Below are 27,356 nucleotides of genomic sequence, written 5' to 3' on the forward strand. Positions count from 1 at the left end.
TTCAAAAGAGGTCCTATGATATCTGGCATCAAACAGAATGAAAATAGTAAGCTTAATGAATTGTAAATAGACAGATGAAAAAAAAAATGAAATTCCGCCATTTACAACAACATGGGTGGACTGAAGAGAGCATTATGCTAAGTGAAATAAGTCAGACAGAAAAATGCCAACACTGTATGATATCACTTATATGTGTACTCTAAAAATAAAACAAGACCAAATTGCCAACATCCACTGGATCATAGAAAAAGAGAATTCCAGTAAAACATCTACTTCTGCTTCATTGACTATGCTAAAGCCTTTGACTGTGTGAATCACAACAAACTGTGGAAAATTCTTAAAGAGATGAAATACTAGACCACCTTACCTGTCTACTGAGAAACCTGTATGCAGGTCAAAAAACAACAGTTAGAATCAGATATGGAACAACTGACTCGTTCAAAATTGGGAAAGAAGTATGTCAGGCTGTATATTGTCACCCACATATTTAATTTATGCAGAGTACATCATGAAAAATGCTGGGCTGGATGAATCACAAGTTGGAATCAAGACTGCTGGGAGAAATATCAGCAACCTCAGATATGCAGATGATACCACCATAGCAGAAAGCAAAGAGGAACTAGAGAGCCTCTTGATAAGAGTGAAAAGAGGAGTGTGAAAAAGCTGGCTTAAAAGTCAACATTCAAAAAACTAAGATCATCCCTATCCAGTCCCATCACTTCATGGCAAATAAATGGGGAAACAATGGAAACATTGGCAGATTTTATTTTCTTGGGCTCCAAAATCACTGCCGACGGTGACTGCAGCCATGAAATTAAAAGACGCTTGCTGCTTGGCAGAAAGGTTAAGACAAACCTAGAGAGCATATTTAAAAGCAAAGACATCACTTTGCCGACAAAGGTTCATATAGTCAAAGCTATGATTTTTCCAGTAGTCGTGTACGGACGTGAGAGTTGGACCATAAAGAAGGCTGAGCACTAAACAATTGATGCTTTCAAACTGTGGGGCTGGAGAAGACTATTGAGAGTCCCTCGGACAGCAAAGAGATCAAACTAGTCAATCCTAAAGGAAATCAACCCTGAATATTCATTGGAAGGACTGATGCTGAAGCTGAAGCTCCAATATTTCAGCCACCTGATGTGAAGAGCCGACTCATTAGAAAAGATCCTAATGCTGGGAGAGATTGAAGGCAGGAGGAGAAGGGCTGACAGAGGATGAGATGGTTGGATGGCATCACTGACTCAATGGATATGAGTTTGAGCAAACTCTGGGAACTAGTAAAGGACAGGGATGCCTGGTGTGCTGCAGTCCATGGGGTGGCAAAGGGTCGGACGCGACTTAACAACTGAACACAACAGTGAATACAACAAAAAAGAAAGTCACTCACAGAGAACAAACTAAACGGTTACCATTGGGGAGAAGGAAGGGAGGGAGGCAAGATAGAGGTAGGGGATTAAGAGGTACAAACTATTATGTATAAAATAAATAAGCTACAAGGAAATACTGTAAACACAGGGAATATAGCCAATATCTGTAAATGGAGTATAACCTTTAAAAATTATGAATCACTGTGTTGCATACCTCTAATATATAATATCCTACATCAACTATACCTTAATAAAAAACAAATAAATAAACAGAGATGGAGAATCAGGGCTATCAAACATAGGAGGAAGCAAAGTGCTAACCATAGGAACAATTTTAATTGTGATTTTAACAGGACATTGGCACAAGGCCTCCTGGCAGCAGAGCAAGAAGGAAGTGTGTTGAGTGATACAGTCCTTGTTATCAGAAAAAATGAAGCATTCTGATTTTTCAGGGAGGAGAAAGCTTCATGTGTGATCTTACACAGAAACACCCACTTTTTATCCATTTTCCTAACAATGTCCTTGGCAAAGAACTGGGGTTATAAAATACAATATACTGGTAACCTTTTGACTTTTTTGTCTTTAGTTCTCATATTGCTTCTACTTTTGAAGCCATCAGTCTGCGTTTCACTTAGTTTCATCTATTACCATCACCCTAGCCCATGCTCTTGACCTTCACTAACTAGATCACAATTAATATCCCAATTCATCTCCTAGTATCCAGTTGTCTTATCTGCCAATTCAATTTATACACTGTCACTGTATGGATGTTCCTAAATAAACACATTCAAACCACAGATTCAAAAACCTTGTTACCCATAATGTCCTCTGGAGAAAGTGCAAACTTTTCAGATAGGTATTCAGATCTCTCCTAATCTGATTCATCTCACATTTTATTTACTATCACTCTCCATTCCTAAGCCTCCAACCCAACCATGCTTTCTCATCAGACTTTGTATCATGCTGCTTCCTGTCTCTCCTCCTTTGCTCACATGGTTTCCCCTCTGGAAACCCCTTCCATGCTTCTTTCCACTGATCCAAATACTAATTTTCCTCGAAGGTCTAGCTCAGTTCTTCTCTCATGAAGCCTTCCTAACAACTGGCTTCATTTTTCTTTCTCCTGCACCAGACTGCTGTTCGTGCCAATGGATGTGTGTTCTGTGGACCTCTGGGGATTCCCAAGACACTTTGAGGGGGCCCATGAGGTCAAAAACATTTTTATATAATACTAAAATGTTATTTCTTTTTCTCATTGTGTTAACATCTGCAATGATGGTACAAACACCAGCACCATAGCACAACTCAGTAGCGGCACCAAACCGTGCAAGTCATCACCGTACTCTTCACCACCACCAACTCACAGTCTGCAAGACAGACTCCACCTCTCACCCCTTTATTAGCCATCCTCCCTTCTCTCTCCCCACTGGTAACCACTATTTTGTTCTCTATATTTGTGAACCACTTCACTTAGGAATGTTCTTCATGAAGCTGAAACAATTACTAACTTTATGAAACCTTGACCCTTGAGTACCTAGGTTTTTAATATTCTGTGAAGAAATGGAAGTACTCATAAAGCACTCCAGCTGTGCATCAAAGTATGATGGTGGTCTTCAGGAAAATCACCAAGCAATTTTTGAGTTGCCATTTTTTTCCACAGACACCAGTTTCACTTGACAGACAACTGACACAAAATGCAGTTATCAAGCTTGAGTGTTTGGCAGATATTTTCCCTAAAATGAACAAAGCGAAACTGTCATTTCAAAGAAAACAGCTGACAATATTTGTTGCTAATGATAAAGTTCATGCTTTCAAGCAATTAATGTATTAGAATTTAAGACAACTTGTATTTGCCACTGGGAACTTGACAGGTTCCCAATATTTAATGGATTTTTTGATGAGATTGATGAAATGGAGGTTGGAGGTATTTTTTTTTTAGTATCTTATATCATGAAATGGATCAAAATTTGTAAGAGTTAGTTAATTCAATGAACCAATATTTTCCAACTGCCCTATGCACAATGATAAAATCATGCTTGGGTAAAGAGTCAACCAAAATGCAAGACAGACTTCGCCTCCCACCCCTATATTAGCCATTCTCCCTTCTCTCACACCACTGGTAACCACTAGTTTGTTCTCTATATTTATGAATCTGCTTCTTTTTTCTTTTATTCACTAATTTGCTGTATTTTTTAGATTCCACATATAACAATATCATACAGTATTTGTCTTTTTCTGTCTGACTTACTTCACTTCAGCAAAATACCATCCAAGTCCATCCATGTTGCTACTATGCCTTAGCAATTGTAATTAATGCTGCTAAAAACACTGGGGTGGATGCATCTTTTCAAATTAGTGTTTTTATAGCCAGGAGTGGAATTGTTGGGTTATATAGTAGCTTTATTTTTAGTTTTTTTTTACAAACCTCCATACTATTTTCCACAGTGGCTGCTCTCACCAATAAAATAGGAGAGTTCCCTTTCTCATATCATTCCTCACATTTGTATTCCGTTTTGTTTTGTTTTTTTGATGACAGCCATTCTGACAGGTGTGAGGTGATTTCACTGAAGTTTTGATTTGCATTTCCCTGATGAATAGTGATGTTGAGCATCTTTTTCTGTGCCTAGACAGCTACTTGTAACTAATGAAATTAGAACATTCTCTATCCCCACACACAAAAAGAACTCAATATGGATTAAAGACCTAAATGTAAGCTTGGATACTATCAAACTCCTAGAGGAAAATACAGTCAGAATACTCTTTGAAGTAAGTTGTAACAATATCTTTTTGGACCCATATCCTAAAGCAAAGGAAACAAAAGCAAAAATAAACAAATGGGGCCGAGTTACACTTAAAAGCTTTTGCCAAGGACAACCTACTGAACAGGAGAAGATATTTGCAATTGATATGACTGATTAGGTATTAATAGTCAATATATATAAACAGTTCATACAACTCAACATCAAAAAACAAACAATCCAATTTAAAAAATGGGCAGGAGAAAAGAACAGACATTTTTCCAAAGAGGTAATGCAGAAGGACAACAGGCACATAAAAAAGAGGCAAGACAGGCTTTTAACACACAAAAGCTCATTGAAATGGTTTTGCATTCCGTATCACATGCAATGTTTAAGGAACTTGTTGAGTTTTAATGTGGCATCAAAGAAGAATATTGACAATAACCTAAAAAGGCTTTAAAATACTCTTTTCTACCTACCTCTGTAAGGCTGCATCTATGTCATATACTTCAACCGAAACAACGTACTGCAACTTTTAACTAAAGTTAAAAGAGTCAAATAGAAGAAACAGCTGCCTTCTCTTAAAGAGATCTGTAAAATATATAAAATAATGCCACTTTTTTTTTTTTACTAATTTTTGTTTTAGAAAAGTCACATTTCATAAAATATTTTCATATGTATTGAATTTCTTATGGGTTGTTTAAATTAATTATTTTTTTCAGTTCTAATACTATCAATTATTTAATACAGATAGATACACCCATGTTAAAAATGCTCTTGAGGGTTAATATTTTATTAAGAGTGTAAAGTGTAAGAATATAAAAAGTTTCAAACTGCTGTTCTATAGCATTCATTCTGGCTCTTAATTTTACATTATATAAATTGTAATAGTATGATACCATATAGAGTATGTGAAATTGCTCAATCATGTCCGACTTTGCAACCCCATGGACTATAGAGTCCATGGAATTCTCCAGGCCAGAGTACTGGAGTGGATAGCCTTTCCTTTCTCCAGGGGATCTTCCCAACCCAGGGACTGAACCCAGGTCTCCTGCATTGCAGGCGGATTCTTTACCAGCTGAGCCACAAGGGAAGCCCATATAGAGTATAATGCCACCTATTTTTATGTATACATACTATAATTTTAACTGGATTATAATGTGAAGGAAAAGAACTGTTTTTAACCTATAAGAACTAGGAAAGTAAGCCAATAGATACTTGCTGAATTGCCTTCAGATAACATATTCAAGTCAAAGTGTTTAACAGACAAGGTTCTGCCTTGTCAGTTTCCAAAGGCTGTTCCAGGTGGTCTGGAAAATTCAAGATTATGCTCTATCCCAAAGCAGTTGTCAGCTACTATATTCCATTAATGTGTTTTCGTTTGTTTGTTTTTGGCCTTACCATGTCGCTTGTGTGATCTTAGTTCCCCAACCAGGGACTGAACCTGTGTCCCCTGTGGCAATGAAAGTGCATAGTCCTAACCACTGGATCTCCAGGAAATTCTCACTAACATTAATCCTCATTGACATTTTGAATGACTATGTTGTTCCATCCAAGTATTTTACCCTGTCTCTGCACCTGTAGTTTCCACCTCCTAAATTTCCTTCTCTCTCTCTCCATGATTCCTGACTCTTCATGGAGCCCTTTCCTGACCTTCCTTGTAGCTTGGGTCTCCCTTTGACTTTCTCTCAGAGCACCTTATATGCATCTTTAAATGTCACCTCTCACAATTTTAATTGTGTAATTATTTGATTAATGTCTGTCTCTCTCACTGGGATATATGCCCCAAGGGATATTTCAGTGAAATTTCTCAATTGTACCTATTTTACAGGGTTATAGAAATATTAAATGCATAAATATTATCAAATAAATCAACTGAAATTAATTAACCCTTTATCCTATGACATTTAGTAATATGATAGCTAAAGGAACAGGAGGAAAATTTTATTACACATCACAGAAGTAAAAAATTGATGTGTTTTCTCTTTTTAAACCAACTGCTCAGAAAGTAGATCATGGGTGGCAGAAGTATGCATAGGGGGACTGTGTGAGTCCTGGAAAGAGAGGTGGCAATGCTTCTGAGGGGGGCAAGAAGACAGGGACAGGCTGGATCAGCAGGTCAGACATAAGGGGCTGAGAAGATTCTGAGGTTTCCAGCCCAAGTGGCTGAAAGGATGGAGATTACTTTTACCAAAATTTAAAAAGCTGGAAGAGAAATACAATTAGAGGGGGAAGATTATGAATCAGTAAGATTTCCAAGTGGAGAGGCCAGTGATCTGGGGTTGAGAGGAGAGAGCTGAGGCTGCAAATATAAACTTGGGAGGTATTAACACAAACCTTACAATCGATTCTGAGGAAGTGAGTGAGAAGAGTGGGTGAGTTTGGGTCAGCTCTGAGGACATGGGGCAGATAGGAGGGGCTTGGGTGGGAGAGGAGCAGACAGTGGGAAGGCAAATAGAGAAGTGGCGGGAAAGATGGAGAGGGGGGCAACCACATGGTAAACTGACTCCCTTCTCCCCTACTTCCTTCTGTCCCTTCCCACTTCCTCTGCACCCCCCGCCCCCCACCCCGCACAGGGACTACCAGAGGAGGCTACTAACTGGACAGCTTATGTTCTGTTTCTCCTTCTCATGCCCCCTAGATACTTATGTCAAATTGATCCCTCTCTGGCTACACTGTTCCATACAGTAGCTACTAACTGCATGGGGTTATTTAATTTACCTGAATTAAAATGAGACAGAATTACATATGCAGTTCCTCTGTCTCACTGGCCACTTCCAAGTGTCTCTACAACCACATGTAGCTAAGTGGACAGCACAGACACAGACCAGATGGAAACATGGTCAGTGCTGCCCCTAGACAGAGCTTTGTCTCCTCAGTTCAAAAGTCCAGACCCTTAGTTGGAGACTGCTACAGTCTACCCTAAACTATCTTTTTTAATTTTTTTTAACTTTTGGTTTTATATTGCGGTATAGCCAATTAACAATGCCGTGACAGTTTCAGGTGGACAGCAAAGGAACTCGGCCATACATATACACATCACCATTCTCCCCTAAACTCTCCTCCCATCCAGGTTGCTGCATAACATTAAGCAGAATTCCCTGTGCTATACAGTAGGTCCTTGTTGGTTATACATTCTAAATATAGCAGCGTGTACATATCAATTCCAAACTCTCTAACTATCCTTTCTCCCCACTCTCCCTCCCTGGCAACCATAAGTTCACAAAACTAACTTTTTAACTTCATCTTCTTCCACTTCCCTAGATCAACCTTGTGCTGGATACAAACTGAGCATACCTCACTCTCTTCCACCTTCATTTCTTGACTTAGGCCACACTATTTGGATACCCTCCAGTAATATATCTACTGAGATGGATAGATTTATGCATCACCTTGCCTGGGTTCTGTGCTGTGCTGTGCTTAGTTGCCCAGTCGTGTCAGACTCTTTTCGACCCCATGGACTGAAGCCCACCAGTCCTCTGTCCATGGGGATTCTCCAGGCAAGAATACTGGAGAGGGTTTCCATGCCCTCCCCCAGGGGATCTTCGCAACCCAGGGATCGAACCCAGATCTACCACATTGCAGGCGGATTTTTACCATCTGAGACACCAGGGAACTTAAGCAATCAAACATGAACCTAAGAGTCGCTATGAACTTATTTCGTAGATGCGGTTAACTGATGTGGTAATCAGATGACTTTAGGTAATAGAAATTATTCTCAATGATCTAAGTGGGACTCATCTAGGCAGCTGTCTGGCCTTAAGAAAAAAAACTGAGGCTTCTCTGAGAAAAAGAAATTCTGTCTCTAGACTGCAGTGTCTGCCCCTATCCAAGGGTTTCCAGCCTGACCTTCCTGCCACTGTGCCCACAGATTAGAACCCACAGTTGTGGAAGCAGGTTCCTTGAGATAAGTCTCTTTAATAAATATTTCTCTGTATGTATTTATTAATATAGATACATACATGTACACTTGTGTATATACATGTATGTGTATGCATATGTGCTAAGTTGCTTCAGTTGTGTCTCTTTGCAACCCTATGGACTGTAGTCCACCAGGCTCCTCTATCTATGGGATTCTCTGGGCAGGAATACTGGAGTGCGTTGCCATTCCTTTCTCCAGGGGATCTTCCCAATCCAGGAATAGAACCTGTGTCTCTCAAGCCTCCTGCATTGGCAGGCAGATTCTTTACCACTAGCACTATCTGGGAAGCCCATACACACATACAGATAAAGCCAAACACATACATATATACATATGTTTACACATGTGTTTGTGTCTATATATTTTATGAGTTCTGCCTTCTGGTAAAACCTTGACTGGTACAGATTTTAGTACCTGATAAAATGTACTCTTCAATGTTGCAATACATACCACCTTCTTCAAAAATAACAAACCTGATTTTTCATAGACAATGATTCTAGAACTGGCTGCACATTTCAGTCACCTTTGTAAACTTTATATAAACATAACCAGATTCTTTATATAAACATAGGCAAGAGCAAAATTAGTACATGAAGGTGGAGCTTGGGCATTCATGTTTTAAAAGAGTTTCTCCGGTAATTCTGACGCACAGCCAAGGTTGAGAACTCCAAGCCAAACTCCTCTGGCACCTTTGCTATAAGTGCCACTGAAAATCATCAAACACATTCTTTTAACCAGCCAACCAACCAGCATCAGTTACATGATTTAACATCTGTCACATAATAATACAGTGTGCAGGGGATAGAGGCAGCAGTATACTCACTCTTGGTCTTGAGGGCAAACACTGAGATATACGGCTTATATTATTCTTTGAAGCATGCTGATTAATGAATTATTATGTGATGGAATAAATAAAAATTTTACTGCAATATTTAGAGAAGCTGATAGTGGTTTATTCAAAACAGTGCATAATTTAAGTAGCTCTTATTTCTAGTTCAACTGGAAACTCTATCAGCAAGTGTTAATAAATGCTCTATATATGTATTTATTAATAGACTGTACTGTTGGTATTTGTAATACTGCCAGGCATGATTAATTCTCAACCCAGAGATCATTTGGTAGGCACCAAAGTGTCTGTAACTACTTTCTTAGCAGCAAAAGCTACAAATGCTCCTGTGAGCTTGATCTAAGGAGAGCAAAACCAATTCCTGAGACCAACAAAGTCTGATTTAATCTGCAAGAGCAGGAGGAGGGTTTGGTTGGGCTGAACAATGCAGGTTGGGGCCACTGCGAGGCTGGCTAGCCCAGCGCCTGCAACGTGCCTTGCCGACTCTAAGTCAATCCATAAATGTTAGATAAGACTTCTCATTGTATTATTATTTGATGAACACACTTTTCAGATAGCTAAAATGCTTTTCAACCCCTGTGCAGTCACTGAATGACACTCCTGTGAGGAAATCTACTGCTGATTTTTCTGCTTTTTATACATGAGGAGACTGAGCTCCTAAAAGGAAAATCAACTTTTTCCCCAAGGGATTGAGAGCAGAGCCATGAAGGGATGAAGGGCTTCCAATCCCCTGGAATTCCAACATGCTTATTTTGTTTCCTAGGGGTGCTTTTAGGACTTTCTTTTACAAAAAAGAAAAAAAATTCAAAAAAGTAAAAACACTTTTCAAAGTTACAGAAGTGCCTCCTCTCATTGACCTCTCTCTTCAACTTTCTTACTCCCTCTTTCACAAGACAGTTTATTTAGTTTACTTGCTAAAAACACTTGAGGCTCATGAAAGTGCATGAAAGGGTGGTGATACCATTAGCATCACTAAATGATCTGTCAAAACTTTCATCATGTGTTTTTATTCTAATGGATTTGGACTTCACAGTCAAATTTTACTCCAGCTACAAGTATGGCCTTGACTTGATATGTTTTAATTCATATTAACATTGTAAAGATCCATATTATTGGTTTGTCCATTATACTTAATGAAAATTCTCTTCGGTAGCCATTACAATCTGTCAGATCACATTAATGTACATTTCAAAAAGTGACTTGGGAGAAAGAACTGCAAATATAGTTTCCTTTTGAAGGACTCATTAGGGTTTTCAGGGTAAAAGCATATTTATAGTTGTTTTTTTTTTCAAGCCAGAGACAGACTTAAGGAATATATTTGAGACTTGAGAGTAAAAACGCACTTTTTATTATTATTGTTGAAATACGAAAAACTACAGTTAAGTATTAAGACTTCAGGAATGAAAGAACTTTAAATCCTCATTCCAAAGCCCCTAAGCCTTCCAAATTAATGAAGAGTTCAAAATGCGGGAGGGACAGCTACAGCTGAAATCTCACTGGGCTCCCCTTTTCAATTTTCTAGGAATCCTGTGAATTCATATTGTGTTTACATTTCCACCAAGTTCTATGTTTCTCTTTAAATTTTTATTACAACTTTTTTACATTAGCGCTGTTTTTTAGGTCATGGCACGGTCAGGTCATTTACTGGCAGACTTTCAGCTTTAACTCAATTCTTTTGCTTCTGTGGGCTTTTCTGGCCATTACTGCGATATGCTTCTAGATGACTTATAATCAAATGAGTTCCATGGTAAATACTGCTATCACATCTTTGTTCAGAATGCCCAGGGCTTCCTGCTTTCCTCATGCATGTTTTTGTCAAATTAATTTTGACATTCCCCAGATAACAGATAGCTTGCTGAATTTCAAATGGGATGCACTGTGGGACAGGAATTCACAAAGCATTTTACAGTCCAGGGCTTCTGAAAACAGGGGAAAAAAACCAGGTAGAATGAACACTGTTCTGTGGAGGAAAGGGTTTTAATCAATTATGTAATTTGGCTGCTGATGACAATAGGTTAAATTAGGGAAATAAAAAGTAAAACAAAAGCAACTCAGATGCATCCATGAGCCAAATGTAACTGACTAAGTGGTACATTCCCAGGAACATCCTCTTTCCCTCCTTCCCCACCTTCCATCAACTACCAAGTCCTGCAGCACATAAAACATGCATGCCCTTCTTTTCCTTCCCTACTAGCTTGGCCAAGTATTCATCATCTGCCGAGACTATTATCCAGTCTGTCCATATGTGAATGACTCCAAGGAACTAAGGTAGCTCAATTATGAGACTGTCTTTCTACTGAAATGAAATCTGTCTGCCTATGTATACCTTCTATCCCTAGGTTTTAATACCATATTTTGCACCATCATCCACTTATTACCACTGTCAAAATATGTACCTGCTGTCATCTTCTTGCCTGGGTCAAGATCCACCACCATGCTCATCTTTCTCCTCTCAATACATTTTCCCTTTAAATGGAGCACCCAGATGGGGAGGTGGCTTCACCAATACTGAACAGGAGAAGTCTAGTACTTTCTTGGTTTTGGACAGATAGGTATGAATACAACCCAGATTCACATAAAATTTCTGACATCGTTATTACATGCTCAATTCATACTGAGTTTAATTATAGCCTCTTCATGTGATCAGTTATTGGTCTCAGCTCTTGTGATCTTTCCTTAGGCAACTGATACTTACGAATTAGGAGCTGCAGCTGACTCTAATTCATATTGATTTTTGTCTCCTTTAGAAAGTGATTCCCATCCTTATTCCGCAGTCTTGGCAAGCAAGATCAATTGCCCACATAAGCACACTCACTAGGCCCACATTTCTTCAATCTGTATTTAAAAATGATTATTTTCCCACACACCTTGCTAAACTCAAGACACAAAATGTCTGCAGCTTTCTCCTATTCTAAAAGCCTAAAAATGCCTATGAAAAAAAAAGGAAAGAAAAGTAACAAGCTGTCTGTTTGACATGACTTATTTTTACTGTTTTACTGAACTCAAGTTGATTCTTGATGACATTTTAACATTCATAACCCATCTGCTTAAAAAAAAACAAAAAAAAAACCCCTCAGCTGTAATATCCCTGGAGATTAATGCCCCAGCTTCAGTGTCTCCATTTATCAGAATATAGTCCATCATGCCCAACTTCCACCCAACTCCATCCCTTTTTGAAGACTATCACATTTGTCCCTCCTTCTATTCTTCTGGCACCTGTCCTGGTCCCCATATGACCTCAAGATTATCAGCTGTGGTTCCATGAACAAATCTATAAGCTCTTTTAATGCCCTGGTGGATACATAATTTTTATAGTCATGAAGCTTAAATTGCTTTGTAATAATTGTATTCCTTTCTAAAACCGTCTAGTGCAGCGTGGGCTTCTATAGCCCCATACTAGGACTTGAGCCATTTCAATCAAAAGATGACCTTCATTGGCAGAAAAGACAAAAGTTGTAATATAGAAGCTGATGAGCTCTTTTCTTCTCTGTTATCTTGTACCATTAAATTATCTTCCTCAGGTGTGGGACTCCTCACTGCTTCTTCAGGGTCTAACATAACTCAAAGTCTGTCCTCTCTTTCATGATGCTAAGCATTTGTTCACAGGCCTCAACTCACTCACTCACTCTGCACCTTAGTTTTATTTGAATTTCTTTAGTAATAATGGAAAAAAATAAGACTGAAGTATTCCAGAGGATCAGTGTTAATGTACAGAATGAACACTTCTTAGCCCTCTGTGTTCAGCTGCATTTAGCTAGTTTGGCCTGGCTGGGTATAGAAACCTACTCACCATTTATGACTGTTTCTCTGGGAAAATACACTCTGCATTCCAAAGAAGTGACTCAGAGAGAAATTTCTCAGATCTTTGTGTCTTGGACTGCCTATTTTTATCCCTATGCCCCAACTCTAGCAAATCCACAAATGTAGCTTCTGATCAACCACATAAAACAGATGAGTAGATCCTCTTCCTCCAGATTCAGGCAAAACACCATCACTTTTTTCTCTTGAATGCACAAAAAGCTTTCAACGCGGAAATGCCCTGTGAATTTCTACCACAGCAACTGGACCAATTTAGGAAACCTTACTAGTCTATTTACCTTTGATCTCATTTCCCTTTTTGACCATCCTTTTGCCAAATTAACATTCCTTTGTTTGGGTGATACCCCCTCTTTTTAAAAAGTTTTAATTTGAGTAGAGTTGACATACAATGTTGTGTTAATTTCAGATATATGGCAAAGTGAATCAGGTGTGTGTGTGTGTGTAGGCTTCCCAGGTGGTGCTAGTGGTAAAACACCTGTCTGCCAATGCAGGAGACATAGGAGACCCAGGTTCAATCCCTGAGTCAGGAAGATCCCCGGGGGGAGGGCACGGCAACCCACTCCACTATTCTTCCCTGAAGAATGCCAAGGTCAGAGGAGCCTGGAGGGCTACCATCCATGGGGTCACAAAGAGTCGAACACAACTGAAGTGACTTAGCATGCGTGTATGCGCATATATATATATATATACACATATACATACATATGCATATATATATCCATTCTTTTTCAGTTTCTTTTCAGTTTCATATAGGTTATCACAAAATTGTGAGCAGAGTTCCCTGTGCTATACAGTAGGCTCTTGTACTGTGTGCTAAGTCGCTTCAGTTGTGTCTGACTCTTTGCGACCCTATGCACTGTAGCCCACCAGGCTCCTCTGTCCATGGAATTCTCCAGGGAAGAATACTGGAGTGGATTGCCACGCCCTCCTCCAGTGGATCTTCCTGACCCAGGGATTGAACTTGTGTCTCCTGCATTTCCTGCACTGGCAAGTGGATTCTTTAACACTAACACCACCAGGGAAGCCCACGGTAAGTCCTTATTATCTATTTTATATATGTTAGTGAATATATGTTAATCCCAATCTCCTAATTTGTCACTCTCTGCCCCACCCCACCCCAATATCCCCTTTAGTAACCATAAATTTGCTTTCAAAATCTGTGAGTCTGTTTCTGTTTTGTAAATAAGTTCATTTGTATTATTTTTTATTAGATTTCACATATATGTGATATCATAAGATATTTATCTTTCTCTGACTTAGAATGATAATCTCTAGGTCCATCCATATTGTTGCAAATAGCATTATTTCATTCTTTTTTTATGGCTGATATTCCACTGTATATATGTACCACATCTTTATTAATTCCTCTGTCAATGGACTTTCAAGTTGCTCCCATGTTCTGGCTACTGTAAACAGCGTTACAACGAACACTGGGATGCATGTATCTTTTCAAATTATGGAGTTTTCCTGGATATATGCCCAGGAGTGGGATTGCTGGATCATATGGTAGCTCTATGTTTAGTTTTTTAAGGAACCCTCCATACTGTTCTCCGTAATGGTTGTATCAATTTACATTCCCAGCAACAGTGTAGGAAGGTTCCTTTTTCTCCAGACCCTCTTCAGCATTTATTGTTTGTAGACTTTTCAATGATGGCCATTCTGACCTGCTTGGGGTGATTCTTCACTATAGTTTTGATTTGCATTTCTCTAAGAATTAGTGCTGTTGAGCATGTTTTCATGTGATTTTTGGCCATCTGTATGTCTTCTTTGGAGAAACGCTTTTTCAGTTGTGCTTTTTTTTCCCTCCTTTAGTTTAGTGAACTTAGTGCCATAAAGCTACAAGGCAAAGTCATTCTGTTTCTTTATTTGCAGAAGGCACAAGAGAATAGAAATACTCGAATGGAAGCTTTATTCCCAGTCTTTTTGACCTGAAGATCTTGGAGTCTGAGGCAGTCTTTGGGACTTAAGTTGGGTTTCTTGGGATTTCCAAGGAAGACCTTGGATTGACCTTAAAAGAAACCTCTCTCTCAATAGACCCAGCACCAATTCAGTTGCCTCAGGGTCATTTAGACCAGAAAAAAACAAAATGAAGTCTGGATTTGGGGGGAGAGTGCAGGAAATAAAGATGAAAATGGATCCTTGAACCTACTTTAAAACAAAACTTGACCAACCATTTTGAATCAAAACATGGAAACAAAACTCTGCAGACTCACGGGCAGCTGGCTCTGATTTTTCCCTCACAGCATTCACACCTCAGGGACAGAAAGACTGACAGTTTCCTGGTTCTCTGTGCCACTTCCAGATCATCACTCTCCAGTGTTCTTGGGGGAAAAAACAGTTCCTTTAAGGTCCATGCAAGTAGAATATACCCCCAGGCTTTCCTAGAGCCTGGCATCCCCTACTTCTCAGCTGCTGCTTCTAGTTCAGTGTAAATCTGGCCCCAGCTCACACTGTTCCTCTCTGTTTCAGGTCCCCCATCAGACCAGAAGCACATCTGCATCCACAGATAAGACCAGTGCACACCGGCCTCTCAGTAACTGGACTCTTCATCTCCAACGTCCTTCTCCCTTTCATGTATTAACCAACAAGGTCCCACCCTGGACCTTGTCATCACTTGAAACATTTTCTGTTCCAAAATCACCTATTCAAAAACCCCTCTTTCTGAAGACAACAACATCTTCTTATTTCACAGTGATCACAGAGGTCCTATGACTTTTCCTAATTAATCTGCTGATCCTCTTTTTCTTCCTTCTTTCTTAAGGTTCCATAACCAGGTCATCCTTTCAGTAACATTCTTACCAGAACTCTTTCCATCAAGGTCACTGAGCAAAGCTCCGACTCTGGCTAAAGCTGGCTATGTGCTTTCTCGGTGTCTGAGTGATGCTGGAGAGAAGCCACAGCAGGGCAGCTAGGCATCATCGTAAATTCAGGGTCCTCGGCCCCCCATGGGCCTTCAGAAAGCCTAGCACTTTTTCTCAGTTTCTCCAGGTCAGCTTGGTCCCCAGTTCTCCACAAGTACTTCAAAATGCTGATTCCTCACACTTAGGGTTCTCTTCACTCTCAGCAGCTGAGAATTGAAGCAGTCAGATGGGAACTCCCTCAGCTTCTCTCCATCAAAGCCGTAATCCAACAGCATCAGCCCACCGCACCTGTGCCTCAGGAGACACTGCTCTTCCTACGGAATGCTGACTCCTTTACATCTACAAACCATCCACGGCCATTTTCAAAGTCGTGCTTTCCTCTAGAGTCAACAGTTCCTCTCACGTGGATCCTTCCTATCAACATTAAAACGTGTTCAAGTTTCTCTGTTTGATAGAAAAAAAACATCCTGAGCCTTCATATCCTCCTCTAGTTCTCTGAGCCCTTCAGAGTCAAACTCCTTCCTCGAAAGAAAGCTCAGTATTTTCTACCTCCTTTTCTCCTTCTCATTCCATGACCCGCCCTAACATGGATTATAGGAGCATCTCCACGCTCCCGAGAAGCAGCTCTATCCGAGGACACCAGTGACCTCAATGCTTTTTCAGTATTCATTTCACTCAGTGGCTCTCAAATGGGGACAGTTTTGTCTCCAGGGGACACTGGGCAATGTCTGGAGCTATCTGGCTGGGGATAGGGTCCTTTGCATCTTGTAGGCAGAGGCCAGGGATGCTGCTAAACATTCTATAATGCTTAGGACAGCCTCCACAACAAAGAGAAATCCAGACCAAAATGTCAGTGGTGCTGAGGTTGAGAAATTCTGAGATGACGACCCCGACACAACACCTAAAACTACTCACCACCTTCATCTGTTTCTTAGCTTCCCTCTGGCCACTCTCCAGATTTTCCTCAGCCTTTCCAGTGCTCTCCTTTTGCAGCCGTCTATTGATTCTCGAGTCACTGCCCCTTATTCCTTGGAGACTTAGGCCCTGGCTCACTGTTACTTCTCCAATACACTACTCCCGACATAATTCTTGGGGATTTCTCTGTCCACAAATGTAATCCTTCCCACACCCTTTCCCTGTGGCTCCACCCTTCCTCAGCCTTGCATTCCCGAGCTCATAGTCCAGACCTGATCTGTATCACTTACTGCAACTTCTTCAATTATATACATCTGACTCTCCAATTCCAGCCTCCTATCTTTCCAGTGCACTCTCTTCAATACCACAAATTCCAAAAATTACCAAACCCCACTACAGACTAAATCTATTGATCCTACTGTCTCTTCTTCCTCATGTCTGTGGTCCTCTGCTGTTACAAAGACCCTGCAACTCTCTCCTCCTTGTCTTGCTTTGCTGAATGGACCCCCAAATAAGTTAAATCAAATTCTACCTACTCCACACCTGCTCCCCCCAGTTGGACTTGAATAGGAAAAACAACTGACCTCAAGTGGGCTCTTAGGGCCGCCAGGCAATCATGTTCCATTACCCAGAGCATTCACTCTTGGATGACTGTCTCATAACTGCTCTCTCTTCAGACCTCTTCATCTCTTTTCTTCCTCAACCTTAGCTTTGCTTTGTTTCCCACTTCATTGGTAAATGGGAAGCAATCAAGTAAAAACTTCAACAAGCCCCTACTAGTAAATCTACTGAACTGTTCCACCTGGGCCCCAACAGGCTGCCTCCCTCCTGTCCCTAAGAATGAACCGTCTCTACAGCTATGGGGGGACACCCATCCCACCTCCCCTTCTTGCCCTCTCAAGGTCATCATTCCAGAAATTCTTCCTCCTCACTCTTACCTGATTCACCAGGGAAGCCCTCCCAAGGGTTACTCCTGAGAACTCAAATGTTGTCTGCCATATCAGTAAACAAAGGATGTTACATCACATGGCAGCCCTGAGGGACAGTGAGCCCTGAGGGAACTTGGGATGGAGACAAACTGCCCACTGCCAAGCCCATCTGCCAGTCAGCTGCTCCAGATACCCCCGACAGTGTACCTGAGGAGACGCAGGATGAGAAAACAGAGGATACTGGCCCCAGAGAGCTAAGGTGAGTATCAAAGGGGTGATTTCAGTAAGCGCAGACTCTTACTTTCTCTTACATAGAAAAGCGCTAAATTCGTTAATTTGAGATGTCTGGTATTTTCTTATTAAGACTGACCACTGGGTCTTTTGTTGCAAAAACTTCTCTATATCTTTGCTTGCCCCCTTGCCTCTTCGGAGCAGTATCTGAGAGTTATTTGAGTTGCTGTTTCCAGGGCTTGAAGTCTTAAGAAAGCCCACTGAATAAAACATAACTCTCAATTGCTAGGTTGTACATTTTTTTTTCAGACAACATCCTCAAATAAGTTCCCAACTCAGAGTAAAACCAAAGTGTTTACAATCACCTGTAAAGTCCTCACTAGCTACTATTCTCACCACCCTTCACTCTACTCCAGTCACATTGACCTCCTTCCATTTCCTCAAATATTTCACCAACTCCCACCTCAAGACCTTTGTTCTTCTGTCTGCCTGGGATGCTCTTCATCTGATTTCCAAAGAGCGCCCAGCACCCCTGCTTCAGGCCTTTCCACTCATCACCTTCTCAGTGAGATATGCTTGTACACCTTGCTGAAAACCATAACCAACTCCCTCCACAACACACACAAATAATCCTTCCTTCTCTGAAGGATTTAGTATCATGGTACATGCTATGTATTTTATTTATTTTGTGTTTCATACCTGCACTACCAAAACGCAAGCTCCACACATGCAGGATGTTTTCTGTTTGTCCACCATAGTCCTTAAAATAGTAGATATCAAATAAATATTTGTTTAATGAATTAATATCTTAACTCTTTCTTCAGGGTCACACCTATCTTCACCTAAAGACAATCAAATTTGAATTTCAGGAAATCAATTGTATTTTCTATTAAGTAGTGCATGCATGCTCAGTCATGGTCGAATCTTTGAAACTCCATGGACTGTAGCCCATCAGGCTCCTCTGTCCATGGAATTCTCCAGGCAAGAATGCTGGAGTGGGTTGCCATTTCCTTCTCAAGGCAATCTTCCTAACCCAGGGATTGAACCTGCGTCTCCTGCATTGCAGGTGGATTCTTTAACCACTGAGCCTCCAGGGAAGCCCTAGTGGTAGTATCCTCTCTCAAAAAGAGAATGCAGTTATACAAAATTCCAAATGTACTCTTCCCACATCTTTCTCTCTGCATAATCATGAGTGCTGAACTAAGGGAACATATCTGCTCCACTTTAATTCCCATCTTCCTCGGTCTCTTTGTCTTTTCTAAATTCTCTGGTTTCTCATCATCTTCCCTGATTTATCCTGTTATAATCCTATACTCTTTTGCCAGTCTAAACTTTTTCGTATTACTTGCACCAAATCTGATAGAAGCTAAACAAAGGGAAACATCAACTGACATGAGATAAGGGATGATAAGAAGCCTGAAAGTGAAAGTCGTTCAGTTGTGTCTGACTTTTTGCAACCCCATGGACTATACAGCCCATGGAATTCTCCAGGCCAGAATACTGGGTGGGTGGCTTTTCCCTTCTCCAGGGGATCTTCCCAACCCAGGGATCGAACCCAGGTCTCCCACATTGCGGGCAGACGCTTTACCAGCTGAGCTGTCAGGGAAGCCCTGCCTCTAAAAAGTCCATAGAATCAGACATCAATCTCAAGTGGAAAAACTTGAACTATTCAAAACTTGAAAATCTTGAAAAACTCAAAGAAGAGGCTCTTATTCTCAAGACTTAAATCTTAAAATGTAATTTTTTAGCACTGTTATTTCATTCCATGTGCTTCCATATTGACTGCAGCCTGGTTTCTATTCAGCTTGCTGCTGGATAGATCCATGATTGCTAGATGAGAATTCCTCTCCATACCCTATCCTTCACCCCATTATACTCAAGCACTCAGGCCCATGTGAGTTCCTGGGTTAGTGCCAACAGAGGCAGGGTTTCTACAAAGAGCCTTGACCACTACCCAAACTTTCTGCCTATTAGCCCCCAACCCCCAGGTTTTTTCCTACTCCTAGGGGTTTGGAATCAACCTGGGGTCTGCTGGGCAGTCATGCCTGCAGCATCCCTGCACTGACACATCATCTGGGATTGGGGACACTGCTGGGAGCCTTGGAGCCCCGTGTCTGTGCTGCTGTTCTGCAGGGCCACCTTTGTTCCACCACCATGTGAATGGTTCCCCATCCTTGGTTCTAACTAGACTGCCTAGTGCTGTAGTCTCCACTTCTCAGTTTGAACTCTACACATTTATCTGGGTCTCTGGTACTCAGTTCCCAGCCTCACATTGGTTGATCCCCTTCCTCAGAGTCTGATACCTGTTATCTTGCGCCCCATCTACTTTCAGGGTCTGGGTCCCAAAATGATAGTCACCAATCACATAGTCACAGAGCATCCAACCATGCCACCATTTACTCGATGAGATTCCTCTTGAACTAACTGCTTTGAAAATTCGAATGTGATGAATTACAGTTTTTTGACACAGGGAACAGAAAATGTCAGCGAAGATATCAATGTCAGAGACAGAAAACCAAATGTACACTGTGCTACATGTCAATTATACCGCCATGAAAACTGGGGAAAGAACAGAATGGGAAACTGTTTGGGATAAAATATTAAGTTCACAAAGCAGTCATAATGCAGATTTTCATTGTGCCTGAACAAAAAACTGAACCACAACTGAGGTGGGTTTCCACCACAGTGAGATCACCAAGGGACTCTCTGAAAGGTTAGTCTTTAGCCAAGTCTCTCTCACTTTGACCCTCACCCACACACGCATCTCACCTCAGAGTGGCTAGATGTCCAGTTTCAATATGTTCCCAGCTCCTCACAAGTTTGGGGTGGCAACAACTCATGCACCAGTGTCCACATCTCCACCTACCCCTTAACATGTCAGCATGGTTTGCCTAACCTCACCCACTTCAACCTGCAGAGTGGAGAGGGAGGTAGGGACGAGCAACACGAGATCATGGCCCTACAAGGTGGCCGATGTCTGCAGGCACAGGAGGGGTTCACGAGAACATTTCCTACCCACGATTTACATAGACAATACAATGGTACTTTGTTCGACTAGTCACATTACAGACACCTGGGCTGGGAAGGAAACCTTTAATGTACTTATCATGCCCCAAGGAACACTGTTGTCAGGCCTTGTTTCAAATGAAAGAAAGACAACAGCTGAAGCAAACAAAGTAATAACGATAAGAATTCTGTGCTCCCTCTTGGTCAAAGGATATAAATACACTCCATTGTATAAAAACACTGGGCTCTGGAGCCTTCTAAAATCTGAACTATTTGAGGATAAGGCCTGAGTAAACATGGTCTAAGACTTGCTTTATTTCAGTTCAACTCAGCAAACTGCGGCTGGACCTTCCAAAATGCCACCCAGAGAAGAACAGAATACAGATTCTTCAGTTCCTTTTATTCTGTCTTTTCTGCTTTCAGTTTTACTTTGTCTTTGGGCTTGCTTTGCTCCCAGGTTTGCACTGTTGTCCCTGTTCTAATTTAAGATTTTGGTGTGGGTCAACTTACCTGACTTTGTCCTGGCATGTGCCCAATTCGCCTCCCTACCCAACGGGAGCCACCCATTCTTACTGATGCTGTAACTTTCTGCCTACAAAAGAGGCTTCCCTTAAATATCACACCGGGTTCCCCTGAGAAACCTATTCTCAAGCTGGGTTCTACACTTCCTGTTTGTTTACCATGGAGACCACAGTTTGGGGAATAGATGTTTACCGTGGAACTGGGAGAACATTGGCTACAACTGATGCTGAGGAGAAAACACGAACAGCTGTACACATGCTACACAAAGATGCAGCAGGCAATGAGCATCAGACATGTGAAAGTCTATCAGTTCAGTTCAGTTCAGCTCAGTCACTCAGTCGTGTTGGACTGCAACGTGCCAGGCCTCCCTGTCCATCACCAACTCCCAGAGCTTACTCAAACTCATGTCCATCAAGTCGGTGATGCCGTCCAACCATCTTATCCTCTGTCGTCCCCTTCTCCTCCTGCCTTCAATCTTTCCCAGCATCAGGGTCATTTCAAATGAGGCAGTTCTTCGCATCAGGTGGCCAAAGTACTGGAGTTTCAGCTTCAGCATCAGTCCTTTCAATGAATATTCAGGATTGATTTCCTTTAGGATGGACTGGTTGGATCTCCTTGCAGTCCAAGGGACTCTCAAGAGTCTTCTCCAACACCACAGTTCAAAAGCATCAATTCTTTGGCGCTCAGCTTTCTTTATAGTTCAACTCTCACATCCATACATGACTACTGGAAAAATCATAGCTTTGACTAGATGGACCTTTGTTGGCAAAGTAATGTTTCTGCTTTTAAATATGCTATCTAGGTGTTCATAACTTTTCTTCCAATGAGCAAGCGTCTTTTAATCTCATGGCTGCAGTCACCATCTGCAGTGATTTTGAAGCCCAAGTAAATAAAGTCTGTCACTGTTTCCCCATCTATTTGCTATGAAATGATGGGATTGGATGCCATGATCTTAGTTTTCTGAATGTTGAGTTTTAAGCCCATTTTTTCACTCTCCTCTTTCACTTTCATCAAGAGGCTCTTTAGTGCCTCTTCATTTTCTGCTATAAGTGTGGTGTCATCTGCATATCTGAGGTTATTGATATTTCTTCCAGCAATCTTGATTCCAGCTTGTGCTTCATCCAGTCCAGCATTTCTCATGATGTACTCTGCATATAAGTTAAATAAGCAGAGTGACAATACACAGCCTTGACGAACTCCTTTCCTGATCTGGAACCAGTCTGTTGCTCTATGTCCAGTTCTAACTTGCTTCCTGACCTGCATACAGATTTCTCAAGAGGCATGTCAGGTGGTCTGGTATTGCCATCTCTTGAAGAATTTTCCACAGTTTGCTGTGATCCACACAGTCAAAGGCTTTGGCATAGTCAATAAAACAGAAGTAAATGTGAAAGTCGATAAAGCACAAGAAAATCACAGAGTCCTCCCTGAACACAATATGAGCACACAATTAGAGAAAGATACTAGCCAGGACATATAGATCTGATATCAGCCACTCAAATAAGGAAACTCTGATTAACAATTTCAGCACCATCATGTGGTCTACAGAAATGACTCTAGATATTCTTGAGGCATGACGGTGGAAAACAAAAATATGGAGACTTAACCTAAAAATCTCCTTTCAGCGTGGGTATTCAAGACTTGTTGTTAAGACAACGGTCCCTAAAAGGAAGCATAGCCTATGATCCTCGAGTTCCACCCCTGGTCATTCTAGCCTAGCCTCACCAGCCGTCACACTTTGGTAAGGGAAAAGTGGGGGGTTAGCATTGAAGATGGAAGAAGATTACCAGCATAATCCCCAGTAGACTGTAGCAGAGACACTGCTGAGGCATGCCAATTTCAAACATTATTATTACATACTGAAATCTGTTTTATTTTCACATGGGGAATTGGTGTAGACAATGTATGTGTTTACCAAGCATACTGACATCTTACTGTACACAGCTCTTTTTAGATTACACATGTTGCTTAAAGATTATCAGTAAAAAGCAGCTAAGAAAATAACAAAACAGAAAAGGGCCAGCTCCATGAGTCTGTGCCAGCATCATACTCAAACATGAAAAAAATATCTGTGTCAATTCTCCTTTGGGGCCGTAATAGCAGAAATCAGAAAAACCAAAAACTGCCCTGCTACTTTAAGATGCAGGAATATTGGTGAGCAGTCATAATTTTCCTTCGCTGAAAATCTCGCTGAATATAATAGGAAAGTCACTGAATACTATGTCTTTCTATTATATCCAAGTGATTTTCACAGTAGGCAATCTGCTAGGACACCACAGGAGTCCCATACTTTGAAATAAAATGGCACCATGAATAGTCTCGCGTGCGATCCCTTTCCAGTCCAGAGCCCTGCCTAGTTTCCTTACTCTTGGCTGAATGGCGGGGGTGATCCTTAAAGAATCAATGAGAAGAAGGAAACCACATAATGAGGTGGGGTGGGGTTTTTTTGTTTTTTTGTCACTATCAATAATAACTGTGCTCTGCCAATTACTGGAGAGGTGATTATATACAGTATTTCGGAAATAAACTTGAAAAACAGATTTTTCCATTGCTAATGTGGTGGACAAGCCATTTGTAGCATGGGGCAAAAAGTAAATCTAGGTGGATCCTGGCATGCTCTCCTCACACGTCGGGTGCAATAACATGGTACATGAATCAGAGGAACACCTCTTCCTCCCCCTCTTCAAAGAGCCCAATATAAAATCCAGTCAGCAAGGACATTCTGCACCAGGCATCCTATGTGCTTAATTTTCTTTAAACAAGGCATTAATACAATCGCAGTAGTGTCTAATAACATTTTTAATTCCTTGAGGGTAGGAACCATGGCTAATTTTTAATGAGTCTAATTTAGTGAGAGCATTTAGTCCCCTTCTTAGCAGAAACAACCAACAGAATACTCCTATCCCTACAAATGTATCCATATAGGTTGTGTGACTGAAAACTCCAGAATGAAACATGAATCAGACTGGTCAATGTCCTGGATGTGCTCAGTAAAGATTGGTTTCCAGGGTTATTGACAACAGAAATTGTAGTAAGGGTGTCAATGAATAAAGGGGGAGTTTTAGAAACATGATGCTGTTTTACTGCAGAGTTCTCATTTGTGATTACAAGCAGCGTGAAGAGCAAGCTTACAGTGCATGATGCCAAGACACTACTTCAGGAACCTGCTCCCCAGAGAACCAGAGCTTTGCACACACATTCCTACCAGCCAGACCTGTGCCAGACCTAGAGCCACTGAAAGCAAGAACTCAGTTTAAAACAAACCAACCCTCTTTCTCTAGGTAACTGATACAAATTTAAGATAGAGTAGTAGTACTCACAAACGGCGGAGTTCGGAAGTCCTGCTGGCTTTCCAATGATCCAAAACCAGAGACAATTGTCTGTTCAAGGTTTTCCAAGGCTGAAAAGGAACAAACGGAAAAATAAATGAGCATGAACTCTCACTGACTTACATACATTTTTTTTTTTGCTTTTAAGTCAGCAGCATCACATTAACTACCGTGCCTGTGGCACACTTACAGGTTGACATTATTTAATGCTTTCAGGTATCAGGACACTCAAAATCTTCAGCAGCTGTTTCATCTATTGGACAATTCCATGTTTATAGGATATTAGGTCTTAAAATGCTCTGGGCTAGATCTACATGGAAAATCATTTAGCCTCTACATGTAAGGACACGGCAACTAAATGTTATACAATTCTAGTTCAGGAACACTTTAGCCTATTGATGTCCTTTTTTCCTCTACTATGTCTCAGGAAATTGATGTGAAATCATTTTAGGGTAGTAATTTCAAAATCTTCTGAAAAGCACTGTCTAATAGAAATATACTGGGAGCCAAACAAACTGTACTAGTAGCTACATTAAGAAAAATAAATAGGTAAAATTATTTTTAGCAATAAGATTTATTTAACCTGATATACCTAGATTATCATTTCAACGTGTATATTCAATAGAAAAATTATTAGTTAGATATTTTACATTTATGGGTATTAGTCTTATCCTCACAACATCGCAGTGTGAACTAGCCACATTTCGAAACCTCAATAACTTCATGGGACCAGTGGTTACTACACTGGACAGCACAGTGTTAGGGAGATAAAGAAGCCAAATTCAGAGAGTGGGTCATTCTGCAAGACACTAGACTCTTGTAAACAAGTTCCGGATGTGACTAAAAGGGACTGTTCCAGATTAAACCACATTAAGAGAACAAAACAATCATCTGAAGTGTGTGGTTCTGGGCTGCATCCTGCTTTAAATGAGCCAGAAATGAAAGACTTCCAAACAAAATCAGGAAAATTTGAATATTGATTAAGCATTGGATTATATTAATATCAGTAAGTGTGATATTGCAATTTTGGCCATGTAGGAAAATGTTCTTAGTTAAATAAACTAACATAAATAATCTTAAATATTATTAAGCATTTAAATAATCTCATGTATCAACAGATACAGCCTCTTCAACAAATCAATGACATATATGTAGAGTATTAGAGATTTGAAGAACCCTAAGGAGCTTCAAACAGTTCTGTGACAACCTAGAGGGGTGGGATGAGCTGGAAGGTGAGACAGAGATACACGTATACCTATGGCTGATTCATGTTGATGTATGGCAAAAACCAATACAATATTGTGAAGCAATTATCCTTCAATTAAAAATAAATAAATTAAAAAAAAATAAAGAGCCCTAAGGAACAGAGCTCCAGTGTGTGTTTTTTCCCACGCCACCAAACAATTAATTTAGTTCTGACATGATCTACCTGAACGTAGCATCAGATTGCACAGGGTACATATGGCCTCAAGACTGCCCCCATTTCAGATGCCAATTGGAAGTCCAGGTTGCCACCTGCACGTCTGACTAACCAGCTATATAAATCAGAGGTTCCCATCACCCTCTCCTCAGGTTCAATTAATTTGTTAAGAGTGGCTCACAAAATTCAGAGACACACTTACTCACGCTTACCAGTGTGTTACAAAGGATGTTATAAAGGATAGAGATGCACAGCCAGATGAAGAGGTACAGGGGAAAGGCGTGTAGGGACTGGGGCAGAGATTCCACACCTTTCCAGGTGCACCGCTCTCCCCACATCTCCACGTGTTCCCCAACCTGAAGCTCTCCAAATCTGGTCCTTTTGGGTTTTTATACGTGTATACATGAAAGTCATTTGGTTGTTTTCAACTCTGCGAACCCACAGACTATACAGTCCATGGAATTCTCCAGGCCAGAATACTGGAGTGGGTAGCCTTTCCCTTCTCCAGGGGATCTTCCCGACACAGGGATCGAACCTTCCCCCACACTGCGGGCAGATTCTTTACCATCTGAGCCACAAGGCAAGCCCAATGGAGGCTTCATCACAGAGGCACGATTGATTGATGATCAGTGGCCACTGGCAACAGATTCAACTTGTCCTTTCCCCTACCCAGGGGCCAGGGAGGTGGAACTGAAAATTTCTATCCTCAAATCACTTGATGGGTTCCCCAGGTAGCCAGTCCCCGCTCCTTTGGTTACCTAGGGGCTATCAGAGCACCTCATTAACATAATAAAAGACATCTTTATCCCTCTCATCACTTAGGAAATTCCCAGTGTTTTTTAAAAAGGAGCTCCATGGGAATTCCCCAGAGTCTAGTGGTTTGGGTTCCAGGCTCTCACTGCTTCCATCCCTGGTCAGGGAACTAAAATCCCACAAGCCACAAGGTATGGTCAAAAATAAATAAATGTAAATAAATAAATAAGACACCCTTGGGACTTCCCTGGTGGTCCAGTGGTTAAGACACTGTGCTTCTAATGCAGGGGATGAGGGTTCAATCCCTGATTAGGGAAATAAGATCCCACATGCTGCACAGCATGACCAAAAAATTAAAAAAAAAAAAAAAGGAGCTCTGTGCCAAGAACCAAGGAAGAGTAAATATATACTTTTTATTACAAATCACAATATCACAACAACCACTAGCTACATGTGGTACTCAACTGGATCATAACTTCAAGAAAATAGCTGTAAAGGTTTTTGTTTATCAAAACTAGGGAGACTGAACATGGAATAAGCATTAAGTTATGTTAAATTACTTTTAATGTTATGAAATGTAGTGACGTAATTGCATATTAATTTTTAAAAATCCATTAGAGGATTTTGTGAACAAAAAGGCTAGGTTCCTATAGAACCAGAAAAATTCCCTTCAACGGCCCAAAGGACAGCTGGGTATGGATAG

General features: G+C 40.8%; 1 protein-coding gene and 1 long non-coding RNA gene across 6 annotated transcripts in view; both read right to left on the reverse strand.

Moving 5' to 3' along the window:
• ANO6 (anoctamin 6) overlaps nt 1–27,356 on the reverse strand; it is a 226,014-nt gene that overhangs the window by 103,824 nt on the left and 94,834 nt on the right. For all 5 annotated transcript variants that reach the window (XM_081593569.1, XM_081593567.1, XM_081593568.1 and 2 more), the window contains one exon: nt 24,472–24,551. In XM_081593569.1, the coding sequence (XP_081449695.1) occupies nt 24,472–24,551 (80 nt within the window). The remainder of the gene's footprint in view (nt 1–24,471; nt 24,552–27,356) is intronic.
• LOC145546523 (uncharacterized) lies at nt 3,473–6,672 on the reverse strand. Its single transcript, XR_014082986.1, has 2 exons — nt 5,542–6,672; nt 3,473–5,138 (listed from the first exon to the last, which is right to left on the reverse strand). It is a non-coding gene; the product is annotated as an uncharacterized LOC145546523 (long non-coding RNA).

Source organism: Giraffa tippelskirchi, chromosome 4, assembly GCF_054371585.1.
Source record: "Giraffa tippelskirchi isolate mGirTip1 chromosome 4, T2T-mGirTip1v1.2.pri, whole genome shotgun sequence".
Classification (NCBI taxonomy): Eukaryota; Metazoa; Chordata; class Mammalia; order Artiodactyla; family Giraffidae; genus Giraffa; species Giraffa tippelskirchi.